Source organism: Vigna unguiculata, chromosome 4, assembly GCF_004118075.2.
Source record: "Vigna unguiculata cultivar IT97K-499-35 chromosome 4, ASM411807v1, whole genome shotgun sequence".
Classification (NCBI taxonomy): Eukaryota; Viridiplantae; Streptophyta; class Magnoliopsida; order Fabales; family Fabaceae; genus Vigna; species Vigna unguiculata.
Window position 1 is genome coordinate 40020734 of NC_040282.1, and position 13791 is coordinate 40034524.

General features: G+C 34.9%; 2 protein-coding genes across 2 annotated transcripts; both read left to right on the top strand.

The window, feature by feature from the left end:
* The first annotated feature begins 76 nt into the window (after positions 1–76).
* On the top strand, positions 77–4020 carry LOC114182235 (TMV resistance protein N-like). Its single transcript, XM_028069051.1, has 5 exons — positions 77–723; positions 875–1979; positions 2067–2357; positions 2458–3246; positions 3336–4020. The coding sequence occupies exons 1-5, from the start codon at positions 257–259 to the stop codon at positions 3894–3896; spliced, it is 3213 nt and encodes a 1070-aa protein (XP_027924852.1). The 5' UTR covers positions 77–256; the 3' UTR covers positions 3897–4020.
* Positions 4021–4418: 398 nt separating this feature from the next.
* LOC114182221 (TMV resistance protein N-like) lies at positions 4419–8467 on the top strand. Its single transcript, XM_028069039.1, has 5 exons — positions 4419–4957; positions 5065–6175; positions 6337–6621; positions 7021–7809; positions 7890–8467. The coding sequence occupies exons 1-5, from the start codon at positions 4491–4493 to the stop codon at positions 8352–8354; spliced, it is 3117 nt and encodes a 1038-aa protein (XP_027924840.1). The 5' UTR covers positions 4419–4490; the 3' UTR covers positions 8355–8467.
* Positions 8468–13791: the final 5324 nt, after the last annotated feature.

Here is a 13791-nt window from a genome sequence, read left to right on the forward strand (position 1 = left end):
TGAAATTTATATTGTTGTTGAACTATATACTACTTCAAAAGGTATAAGAAAACATGCATTAGTATATAATTTATACCAGAAGGACGGTGGATCCAGAAGATTAATACATTTGAAAACAATTTTGTTATTGATTGCAGGATCAAGCTTAGTTGAATTGATTATTTTATGTTAATCAAAGTTTCAATTGAAACAAAGTGATTTTCCGTTATTGATTTTGGATCCCATTCTCCATCCATACTCATAGTAGCCTTTCTTCATGGCTTTGCGATCATGTTCCTCTTCCTTCATCTATGAGGTGTTTCTCAGTTTCAGAGGGGAAGACACACGTCACGGTTTCACTGGCAATCTCTACAAAGCCCTTGATGACAAGGGAATCCACACTTTCATTGATGATGAGGAGCTTCAGAGCGGAGAGGAAATAACACCTGCACTTTTGAATGCAATTGAAGAGTCCAGGATTGGCATCACTGTGCTCTCTAAAGACTATGCTTCATCATCATTTTGCTTAGATGAACTTACAACCATCCTTGAATGCAGGATGAAAGGGCTTTTGGTTATACCAGTCTTTTATATGGTGGACCCTTCAGATGTAAGACAACAGAAAAGTACTTATGGGGAAGCATTGGCTAAGCATCAGAAAAGATTCAAACCTGAAAAGTTGCAGAAATGGAAGATGGCTCTCCGTCAAGTGGCTGATCTCTCAGGCTATCATTTCAAACATGGGTACTTCTCTTACTATTCATACTACTTTGTAATTTATTTATATGGTTAGTTTTACTTGTCTAACGATTTAACTTGAAATTCTGAAAAGAAAAGAAATACTTGTTAACTTTGTCAATTGATATACATATAATTTAACTTTTTGTTTGAACAGAAATGAATATGAACACGAGTTTATTGGGAGGATTGTTGAGCGGGTCTCTAGGGAGATTAACAGTGTTCATTTACCTGTTGATGATTATGTAGTTGGACTGGAGTCAAAAGTCCAAGAGGTAAAGAAGCTTTTGGATTTAGGATCTCATGATGGTGTTGTGATAGGGATCCATGGAATGGGTGGGATAGGAAAAACAACACTTGCTCTAGCAGTTCATAATTTGATTGCTGAAAATTTTAAAGAATCATATTTTCTTCAAGATGTTAGAGAAGAATCAGACAAAAATGGGCTAAAGCACCTCCAAAGCATTCTTCTTTCAAAAATGTTTAGAGAGAAGAATATCATCTTAACAAGTTGGCAAGAAGGAGCATCAATGATACAGCAGAGGCTGAGGCGAAAGAAGGTTCTCTTGATTCTAGATGATGTTGACAAGCTTGAGCAATTAAATGCATTTGTTGGCAGATCAAATTGGTTTGGTCCCGGCAGCAGAGTCATCATTACCACTCGGGACCAACATCTTCTGACATCTTATGACGTTAAAAGAACTTATGAGGTGAAAAAATTGAAGAATTATGATGCTCTTCAGTTACTAACATGGAAAACTTTTAAAACGGGAATGGCTGATCCAAGTTATGAAGAGGTCTTGCATCGTGCAGTAACTTATGCTTCAGGCCTTCCATTGGCCTTGGAAGTAATAGGTTCCAACTTGGTTGGAAAAAGTGTAGAAGAATGGGAGTCTGCTATTGAGCATTACAAAAGAATTCCTAGTGATGAAATCCTAAAGATACTTAAAGTAAGCTTTGATACTTTGGGTAGAGAAGAGAAGAATGTTTTTCTTGACATAGCTTGTTGCTTGAAAGGATGTAAATTGGCAGAGATTGAGCATATGTTTCGTGCTCTTTATGATGACAGCATGAAATATCATATTGGTGTGTTGGTTGAAAAATCTCTCATAAAGATTAGTCAGCGTAGAACGGTTGAAATGCACGACTTGATTCAGGACATGAGTAGAAGAATTGAGCAGCAAGAATCACCTAAAGAGCCAGGAAAATGCAAGAGACTATGGTTACCAAAAGATATAATTCAAGTTTTAAAATACAACACGGTAAGTGATGTCTTTTTCTTTTATCATATGTTCATATCATAGTTACATAAAATGAACTTTTTAATTTGTGCCTCTTTGCATTAACAGGGAACTTGGAAAATTGAGATCATATGTCTAGATATCTCCATATCTGAGAGAGAAGAAACGATATACTGGAATGGAAATGCCTTCAGAAAGATGAAAAACCTTAAAATACTTATCATAAGAAATGGTAAATTTTCCGAAGGTCCCAATTATTTTCCAGAGAGTTTGAGAGTACTGGAATGGCATGGATACCCTTCAAATTGTTTACCATCAAATTTTGATACGACCAAACTTGTGATATGCAAGTTACCTCACAATCCTTTTACGTCATTTAGGTTCCATGGTTCATCAAAGGCAAGTTTAGAGAATAAATTCTTTATCTTGTGAAGTGATAAATACAATTCAAATGTATTCAATCGGTTCTTATTTTTTTTCTCCATTATTTTCTTTGCAGAACTTCAATCTAACCGTCTTGAATTTTGACAAGTGCAATTATTTAACACAGATACCAAACTTGTCTGATCTATTAAATTTGGAAGTACTTTCATTTGAAAAGTGTACGAGTTTACTAGCAGTTCACGACTCAATTGGTTTTCTAAATAAACTCAAAATATTGAAAGCTGAAGGTTGCACCAAGCTCAGTAGATTTCCACCTCTCAACTTGACCTCTCTTGAAGAACTTGAACTTTCATACTGTTCAAGTCTGGAAAATTTTCCAGAAATATTAGGAAAGATGGGAAACATAAGGGAACTTAGTTTGTTTGAACTTCCCATAAAAGAATTGCCAGTTTCATTTCATAATCTTATTGGACTCCAAGAGTTAGCGATACAGTGTGATTTTGTTCAGTTAGGCAGCATTGCCTTGACGCCCGAACTGCCTGATTTTAGAGTATATAAAGGTAAAGGATGGCAATGGGTAAAATCAGAAGAGGGTGAAGAAAAAGTGGGTTCAATGGTATCTCCAAAGATGCATAAGTTTTGGGTTTTATCTTGCAACTTGAATGATGATTTTTTTTCAGCATGTTTCAAGCAGTTAGCTCAAGTGAGTGATTTACGGCTAAGGGAAAGTAATGTCACATTCCTTCCGGAATGCATCAAAGAATTTCACAGCCTATCTTCTCTCGATGTGAATGATTGCAAGCATCTTCAGGAAATTAGAGGGGTTCCACCAAATTTGAAATATTTCAGGGCAATAAACTGTATATCCTTGACTTCCACGGGTTCAAGCATGCTGTTAAATCAGGTTTTGTAGTGTTTTTAATGAATTTGATTTGATTTGATTTGATAAGATGTTGTTCATTTAATGAATTCTTGATAAATTGCGATTAACAGCATCTTCACGAGGCTGGAGGAACTGACTTTATCTTCCCAGGAGGAACTATTCCAGAGTGGTTCCATAAACAAAGGAAGGGAACTTCAATTTCTTTCTGGTTTCGTAAGAAATTCCCTGCCAAAGTTCTTTGTCTTCTTATTGCACCTGTACTGGGTGATAACATAATAGGATTGGTTAGACACATGATGTTGATCAATGGAAAAGTTAAAAAACAATATTTGCTACATTATCTGAATAGAGAAGTGAAGAAGATGGAGTTGGATTATACACATCTCTTTGATCTACGACAATCACATTTCTCCCCTGATGATGATCTGATGGAGGAAGTGTCTTTAGAAAAGGAATGGAATCATGTGGAGATCACATATGAAGGCTTGATACAGAGCTCCCTTATTAAGATAATCGGAATCCATGTTGTGAAAGAGGAAAACAGCAGCATGGAGGACATTCGATATGATGATCCTTACGCAATCACAAAACCATTTATCATAAAATACACAGCTTTAATGTTGACATTCATATTTTTTACTGGTTCTTTTCTGTTGTTCTCTTACTTTTAATTTTATATTTTATCTGCAAGCATCACAAACAATCCAACCTATGTATCACCTCTCTATTTAGTTTTGCATTGTAATTTTCCTTTCCAATTCCAAAACTGAGATGGACTTTTGTTTTTGAACATGCACGGATCCCTGAACTCTATTTAGTTTTGCATTGTAATTTTGTTTTCCAATTCCAATAGTTTGAGATCATTAGGAATGAATATGACTTGGATCAAACAAATCAATTTAAACTCAACTGTTTGGATTGGGAATTCAATTATCAAAGGCGAAAATCAAGTGAACCGACCCAAGTTAATTAATTATGTCATTTTATAATTTATAATCTTTATAAATGAACGTTAACACGTGGATCATTATGTGTGGCTATTGTTTGCATTGACCAACATATGTGAGGCAAATCAGAAAGATCCAAACAAAGATATTTTCCAAACGTTTCACGCACTTTAACGTACAACCGGACCCACGCTAATTATTGTTTGGCACTTTATTACTCTACTTTACACTTTACTCTTCTCATGTCATATTTATTCAAAGTTTGATTCCACTTACAGTTCCAACAAGCTAACAATTATCACTCCAGACTTTGATCTAATGGCAACTCCAAGTTCCCGTAGATTCACGTACGATGTGTTCCTCAGCTTTAGAGGGGAAGACACGCGTTACGATTTCACAGGTAATCTGTACAAATCTCTGTGTGACAGGGGAATTCACACTTTCATCGATAATGAGGAGCTTCAGAGTGGAGAGAAAATCACAGCAGCACTTGTGAAGGCAATTGAAGAGTCTAGGATTGCCATCGTTGTGCTCTCTCACAACTATGCTTCTTCCTCCTTCTGCTTGGATGAACTTGCAGCCATCCTTGACTGCAAGAATAAAGGGCTACTTGTTATACCCGTATTTTATAAGGTGGACCCTTCATATGTGAGACACCAGAAAGGCAGTTATGGAGAAGCATTGACTAAGCGTCAGAGAAGGTTCGAAGATACACAGAAGGTGCAGAAATGGGAGGCAGCTCTGCGTCAAGTAGCTAACTTGTCTGGCGATCATTTCAAAGAAGGGTACACCACCTTACCAATCTTTTTATTTTTTAAATTCTATTGGATCATGTTTTACTTTATGACACTTAACCATTTGAAAATTAATAAATCTTTAATGTTTGGAACAGAGATGAGTACCAGTACGAGTTTATTGGGAGAATTATTGAACGGGTTTCCAGGGAAATTAATCGTGCTCCTTTACATGTTGCGGATTACCCAGTTGGCCTACTGTCACAGGTGCTGGAAGTCAAGGAACTTTTGGATGTTGGATCTGATGATGTTCACATGATAGGGATCCATGGAATGGGCGGGTTAGGAAAAACAACACTTTCTGTAGCAGTGTATAATTTGATTGCTGATGATTTTGACAGTTCATGCTTTCTTCAAAATGTAAGAGAAGAATCAAAGAAACATGGTTTAAAACACCTCCAGACCATCCTTCTTTCGAAAATACTTGGAGAGAAGGACATCAACTTAGCTAGTGAACATGAAGGAATTTCAATGATACAACAAAGGTTGCAGCGAAAGAAGGTTCTCTTGATTCTTGATGACGTTGACAAGTGGAAGCAGTTACAGGCACTTGCAGGAAGATCTGATTGGTTTGGCCCCGGCAGCAGAATTATCATTACCACTCGGGACCAACAACTGCTAAAATCTCATGAGATTGAAAGAACTTATGAGGTGGAAAAATTGAATAGGAATGATTCTCTTCAATTGCTTAAATGGAAAGCTTTCAAAAAGGAACAAGTTGATCCAAGTTACGTGGAGGTCTTGGATGATGTAGTAACATATGCTTCTGGCCTTCCATTGGCTTTGGAAGTAATTGGTTCCAACCTGTTAGCAAAAAGTGTGGAAGAGTGGAAATCTGCTATCAATCAATATAAAAGAATTCCTAGCAATCAAATCCTAGAGATACTTAAAGTAAGCTTTGAGGATCTAGAGAGTGAAGAGAAGAGTGTTTTTCTTGACATAGCTTGTTGCTTCAAAGGATATATATTAAGAGAGGTAGAAGATATTCTTGGAGCTATTTATGATGACTGCATGAAACATCATATCAGTGTGTTGGTTGACAAATCTCTCATAAAGGTAAAGAATGATTGGTGGAGTAAAGTTGAAATACACGACCTGATTGAGGAAATGGGTAGACAAATTGACCGACAAGAATCACCTGAAGGGTCAGGGAAGCGCAGGAGAATATTGTTACCTAAAGATTTAATTCAAGTTTTAAAGGGGAACACAGTAAGTGAAACTCATGGATGACTAGTTTTGTTTCTCAAATTGATATATTTTTCTTTTTAATCATTTATCTCTATCCTAGTTATTTTTGTCTAGATGATTTGCAATTTCTCTGGATTTGTTACATAAAACTAGTTGATATGTGTGCTTCTTTGCATTAACAGGGAACTAGCATTATTGAGATCCTAAGTCTTGATATCTCGATATACATGGGAAAAGAAACACTGGATTGGAATGCATTTGGAAATATGAAAAACCTAAAAGTACTTATTATTAGAAATTTCGGAATTTCTGGAGGTCCCAATTGTTTTCCAGAAAGTTTGAGAGTACTGAAATGGGATGGATACCCTTCAAATTGTTTTCCATCAAATTTTGACCCGAACAAACTTCTGATATGCAAGTTAGCATTTGGTCGTTTTACGTCATTTAAATTCCCTGACTCATCAAAGGCAAGTTATGGAATATATTCCTCATCTTGTAAGTTTATGGAAATACGAACTAAAGTCTCTATTGCTTCCTACAACTTCATTATTTTTTTAATTGTTTTGAAATTTCTATTGCCTCATGCGACTTCTTTGTTGTATTATTCTGAAGTCACTGTTGTGAAGTACGACTTTAGTATGAATATTTTCTAATTTCCTGAGATCGTATTCTGGTGATACAATTTTTTATTGGTGAAGTGGTATGAGTTTGGTATCACTTCCCGTATCAGTAATTTTTTTCAAAGTTTCCTATTTTCGTAATTAAAAAAGGAAATATCTCGTTTGTGTAAAAAAGCCAAATTTGTAAATACAGTTCCAATTTATTCATTATGTTCTTATTTCTTTTTCCCATTATTTTCTTTGCAGAAGTTCGAGAATCTAACCGAATTGAATTTTGACGACTGCAATCTTTTAGAACAGATACCTGACGTATCTGATCTGCCAAACTTGGAGAAGCTTTCATTTCAATGGTGTGGGAGTTTAGTTTCAGTTCACAACTCAGTTGGTTTTCTGACTAAACTCAAAATACTAATAGCTGAAAGATGCGAGAAGCTAAGGAGATTTCCGCCTCTCAACTTGACTTCTCTTGAAACACTAGAACTTTCGCATTGTTTAAGTCTTGAGAATTTTCCAGAAATATTGGGAAAGATGGGAAACATAAGGAAACTTAGTTTGCGTAGACTTCCCATCAAAGAATTACCAGATTCATTTCAAAATCTTACTGGACTGCAAGAGTTAGAATTGAACTGTGATTTTATTCAGTTAAGTGGCAATGTCTTGACGCCCGAACTGACTAGCCTCTGCGTTGTTACTTTCAAGGAGTGGAAATGGGTAAAATCAAAAGAGGGTGAAGAAGATGTGGGCTCAACAGTATCTTCAAATGTACAATCATTTTGGGGTTCTTACAACCTGGATGATGATTTTTTTTCAGCAGTTTTCCCTCAGTTGGCTCAAGTAAAACAGTTGTGGCTGGTTAGAAGTAATGTCTCATTCCTTCCTGAATGCATGAAAGAATTCCACCACCTGAATGATCTTGGTGTGAGTTTTTGCAAGTATCTAAAGGAAATCAGAGGGATTCCACCAAACTTGAGAAAGTTCAGGGCAGTAGAGTGTAGATCATTGACTTCCTCGAGTTCAAGCATTCTGTTAAATAAGGTTTTTGTCTTGTTTTTAATGAATTTGATTTGATAATATACTCTTGATTTACTGAATTGTTGATGAATTGTGACTAGCAGCAACTTCATGAGGCTGGAAAGACTGATTTTATCTTTCAAGGAGGAAGTATCCCAAGCTGGTTCGATAAACAAAGTCGGGGACCTTCAATTTCTTTCTGGTTTCGTAATAAATTTCCCGCCAAAGTTGTTAGTCTTGTTATTTTAGCTTTACAGCGGCCTCAATTTGCGGAAACAGTTAGACCCATGGTGTTAATCAACGGCGAATATCGAGGCTCTTATGATTATAGTTATTATTTGAAGAGAGAAGAGGGGATTGTGGAATTGGATCATGTGTACCTCTTTGATCTACGAGTGACACCTTTTCGTGATGATCTGACGGAAATGCCTTTAGAAGAAGAGTGGAAGCATGTGGAGGTTACGTACGAAGGTATGTATGATACCTCACTCATCAAAGCAATGGGAATCCATGTAGTCAAAACGGAAAGGACGAGCATGGAGGATATTAGATATGATATTCCTTTTTAGCTTTTCTTCTTTTCTTCTTTCGCTTTATGTCAGCTCTCATTTTATTTACAACTCTCATCACAACTCTCTTTGGGTTTACATTGTAAAACATATATTTCCAAAATCCTTCATGACTTCGTGCTTTCAATCTTTCTGGTTTTAAGCGTTTTTCTTTTCAATCTAGTTATTTAAATTATTAATTTTTCTAATCAACCAAATTGTGAACCTCTTAACTTTTCTTTGGGAACATTCCTTGATAGTAAGGAGAAATGACATTACAAAAGTTAATCTCGTGCTAAGTGTGAGTAATTTTGTTCTCCTAAAATTGTACTTCATATAGGATATGTATTGTGTTTTTAATTTCTATAAAGCATAAAAAATATTTCATACAAAAAAGTAGACAAAGTTCCACCCAAAATTTACATGTTATGACAAGAGGCTTTTATTAAATATTATTTTAGTTTGTCAAAGATTGAAAAATGATTATACGTTAGCATGAACAAGGACTCAAGCTCCTATGGTGTTCCTGCTATTATTTAACGCGTTGCAGTAGTATAACTGGACATTTTTACTTCACGACTCTGTTTTATGACCCACAAAGATATTAAAATTTAAGTAATATATATAATCAAAGGTAAAAGTTAGTGAAATGAAATACCAAAATTGTTTTTCACATGTGTTCCCAATGTTCTTTCGATCCTTTCCATTTAGTAAGAATTAGGGATGTTAGGTGTGTATTCCTAGCAAATATTCCCACATTAAGTTTAATAGGCAAACGCTCCTCATATCTCAAGTCACAAGAAGACCTTTTCTTCTCTTATTAGTAGAACTTGTTAATTAAGTATAAAATTAAGAAATAATATCTTATTATATATGTAATAACTTACTACACATTTGAACGAACAAACATAAATAACTAACCAATGTGATGGAGTATTGATGAGATTTGACTAAGTCTTGATCCAAATTTTTCCCACTCATCAAGGATTTCAACTATAAAACCACTTGAAAATGACACTCTAGCATTTTTGGCCAGCAAGGGTGTTTTTTTTTTTTTCTCACCACTGGCCATAAATCTACTTCACTTTAAAATTTTATATTCAAATAATAAAAATAGAAATTGGTACATTAAAAACAAAAATTATGCATAGAAAAACATTAATATCTAAAACTTTGAAATTAAAACAATTTCGCTTTTTAAAAAATTGAGTTTATTACTCTTTAATATCTTAAAGCACAACAACTAAAATTGCAGCAAAATCATGTTCGTACTCTATTTATTTATTATGTTTTGAAAAGGCATCCTGTGTCTACAATGTTGTTGCAAAGAGGCCATAAAAGTGTTTGGAGGAGATATAAGGTGCGACAGGTCCCACGCATGTTTCATATTTATTTCATAGTTTGATTCCACTCAGTATGAACACGCTCAGCATTATCCCTCTAAACTTTGTTCCAATGGCGACTCAAAGATTCGGATATGATGTGTTCCTAAGCTTCAGAGGGGAAGACACGCGTTATGGTTTCACTGGCAATCTCTACAAAGCTCTGCGTGACAGGGGAATTCACGCTTTCATCGATGATGAGGAACTTCAGCGTGGAGATGAAATCACAGCAGCACTTATGAAAGCAATTGAAGAGTCTAGGATTGCCATCGTTGTGCTCTCTACAAACTATGCTTCTTCCTCCTTCTGCTTGAATGAGCTTGCAACAATCCTACACTGCCAGACCAAAGGATTGTTGGTTATACCGCTCTTTTATAAGGTCAACTTCTGATGTTAGACATCACAGAGGTTGTTATGGAGAAGCATTGAATAAGCATCAGATAATGTTTAAAGATAAGGAGAAGTTGCAGAATGTAAACTAGTGAACCAGGAAAAGAATGTTGTGTCATTGTTTTCATCCTTTGTTATTATGATTAGTTTAATTCTATGGTGAATGGAATTATTATGAAATCATTTTTTAGTTTAATGGACATGTTGTCAGAGAAATTGGAATTCCACATCTAAAGTCTAAAACAAATCAGCTGTCATGTAATACAAAGACATTCATCTTAAATAGCCATACAAGTAAACACAAACTATGTGTGATCAAACTCAGGAGTGAATTAGCATCATGGTTAGGGCTTGACAAAATGATTTATAGTTATGTAAGTGGACACTATTCTTAAGGACTTAAATGTGGTACGCTATGCAGGTGGGCTTCGTGAACATGAAATTGGGGTAGCTCCTATAAATAGAGGTGTCTCTTCTCTAGTTTCTATGCTCTGAAAATATTTTTGAACTACACTGCAAAATGAGTACAAACTATATTGTATAAGAAGTGAAATCTTTGAATACCACTAACAATACATGCAAACATCACTTTTAGAATATCACTAACAATAAGTATTTTAAGGCTTTTCATCTCTATGAAAGCGTCTCCATCCCATTCTACTACTTGGATGTCGGATATGGGGAAATCCAGAAAGATAATTTTGATTTCACTAGTTCCCTATTATAGCAAAATGCACGAATCAACCACAATACAAATATATGTAAGACATTAATTATTGAGAAAATTTTAAAGATTGTAAGAAAAAAGACTACTGTGATGAAAAAATTCAATAGACAGAAAATAGATGAAACAAAACCATTCACAAGTCAGTCACTCACCTAGTGGTCTTTCAGAACCTGAATTATATATTCCTGTAACCATAATCTCCTGCGCTTCCCTGGCTCTCTCGGTGATTGCTGATGGTCAGTTTTCTTTACACATGTCCTCAATCAAGTAATGAACTCTAACTCTTTCATCATGAATGGCTAGCTACTTCTTTCGGTGCCATCTTCAAATTCTCCATGTTATGTTCCTCAAGAAGCCTTTTCTCTAGTCTGGCCATTGCTTCTCCATAACTTCGTTGTTGGTGTCTGACATGACAAGGAGGCACCTTGTAAAAGACAAGCAACACCAAGAGTCCATTCCTGTTGGGTTTTTAATAAACTAGCCATTATGGGTAACTAGCTGTTGTAAGAAATTAGCCGTTGTGAGTAGTTAATGCACTAGCCGTTTATAGCTGTTTTATAGCTGTTTTGAGTACAACGGTCAAGTATATAAATTGTATCGTGTATTGTATGAGACAACAAGAAGAGATGAATAAAGTTTTTTTTCACAAAGTAGAGGGTTGGTTTCAAGAATGACTGCAAGTTCATCTAAACAGACTTTAAGTTCTGGTGTTATTACCTTTCCACTCTGAATGCCCTCATCATCAATGAAAACGTGGATTCCCATGTCATGAAGAGCTTTGTGGAGATAGCCAGTAAAACCTTGGCGCGTGTCTGAGCCTCTGAAATTCAGGAACACATCGTAGCTGAATGCTTGGGAAAGTGATATTATAGCCATTAACGACAAAGTTTTAGTTGCACTCTTGGACCAAACTTCAACAAATATGCATTTATTTATTACATAACCATGTAACATTGGAGCTATGTTTACTCTATTTATTAAAATTCCTGGACCAAACTTCAACGGATATGCACTTATTTATTACATAACTATGTAACATTGGAGCCATGTTTAGTTTAGTTAGTAACACTCTTGGACCAACCTTCAATGAATATGCACTTATTTATTACATAACTATGTAACATTGGAGCCATGTGTTATTAACACTCCTTGACCAACCTTCAATGAAAATGCACTTATTTATTATGTAACTATGTTGCATTGGAGCCATGTTTGGTTTAAAAAATAATTCACACCTTCCTGATTTAGTGGTCCAAAGTCAAGAGCCTGCAAGGACGGAGTTTTCAAGAATATAACTTCACAATCCCTTGCGTTAAGGCTATTACAAGACTATTGTATTATGTGAAATGAAAATGAACAATAGTTTTTTTTTTTTTTTTTGGGATATTCCATATTTCTCACTTTCTACTATACTGAACATTTGACAGTTTTTTTTCCCTCTCTTTCAAATCTGCAATTTGCATGACTTATCATTATGGTCTAGATGCAGTCATCAAGATATGAAAGGCATTTATTTTATCTTACACTATTTTTTCTTTCTTTCACAGCTTATTCCAACAAACCAACGTATGATTTGGAAATGAATAGGGATTATTTATTTATTGAGAGAAGTTTCATCCGCGTAAATTGAGTAATGTGTGAGATATAAGGAAAGATGGGAAACATAAGGGAACTTTCTTTGTAGAACTTCCCATAGAAGAATTCCCAGTTTCATTTCCTAATCTTACTGGGTTCAAGCATATTGTTAAATCTGGTTTTGCCTTTATTTCAATTTCTCTCTGGTTTCGTGATAAATTCCCTCCCAAAGTTCTTTGTCTTATTATGTTGCTGTACTACAGGTTCATATGACTATAAAATTGGATAGACTATAGAATAAGAGTGGAAGCATGTGGAGATTACATTCCAAGATTTGTTTCATACCTAATTCATCAAAGCAATGGAAATCCGTGTAGTTAAAACGGAAAGAAGGACATTCCATATGATAATCCTCACACCACCACAATAGTGTGTGGCCATACAACTGTTTTTTTTTACCTTTTCTTTTTTTATTAGCTCTCATCTTATTGGCTTGATTTTTAAATCATGCTAAATTTGAGAATTCTAATAAATTTTTATTATTTATATTAAGTATTTAATAAATTTATATTTTCTATTAATAAAGAAGTGATATTATTATCTTGCAACTGATCAGTCTTGCCAGTAAAGATCGGTCCAAGATCGATTTTGTCAATCAGTTCAAAAGTGTATTAGTCGGTCTTGTCAATCAATACGTGAAATAAACCCAAAGATATATTAATCACTTTTTGGTATGATATATCGACTAAAAGGGTGTATGTACCATAAAAAGGTATATACATAACTCTTTTGGTCTTTTTTAATTATTTCTTTTATCATAATGATGTACCACAATTTTAAGAATTGACAAAAAAAGTGAAGACCTATTTTCCAAAAGTGAACACAATTGCTTACACAAATGGGTGATGATAGGTCCCACGCACTTCACTCTCATAATTTCATATTTGTTCAAAGTTTGATTCCACTTACAGTTCCAACGTGCTAAAAATTATCACTATTTTTTCTTTCTTTCACCGCTTATTGCAACAAAACATCCTATGATTTGGAAATTAATACGGATTAATAATTTATATTTGATTTCTCTTATTTTTATTAAGGTGGCTTTCACTGTTTTCATTTAAAAATCTTAATTAAATAAGGGTAGAAGCAAGGTTTCTTCTTCAGTTTAATATACAACATAGTTCCAGCTGCTATAGTTTATTGCACAAAATTGGCAATGGAGGCAGAAGGCGAAGACGTTACACTATGACATGGAAAAAATAAACATACGATGCTTCGTAGGAAACTCGAATGTTCATCCGCGTGAGAACCAGGTACAAAGAAAAGGAACATTTTAAGAGCAAATTGGGTAAAGTATGAGATGTCCTCGTAATTTTGGATTAAG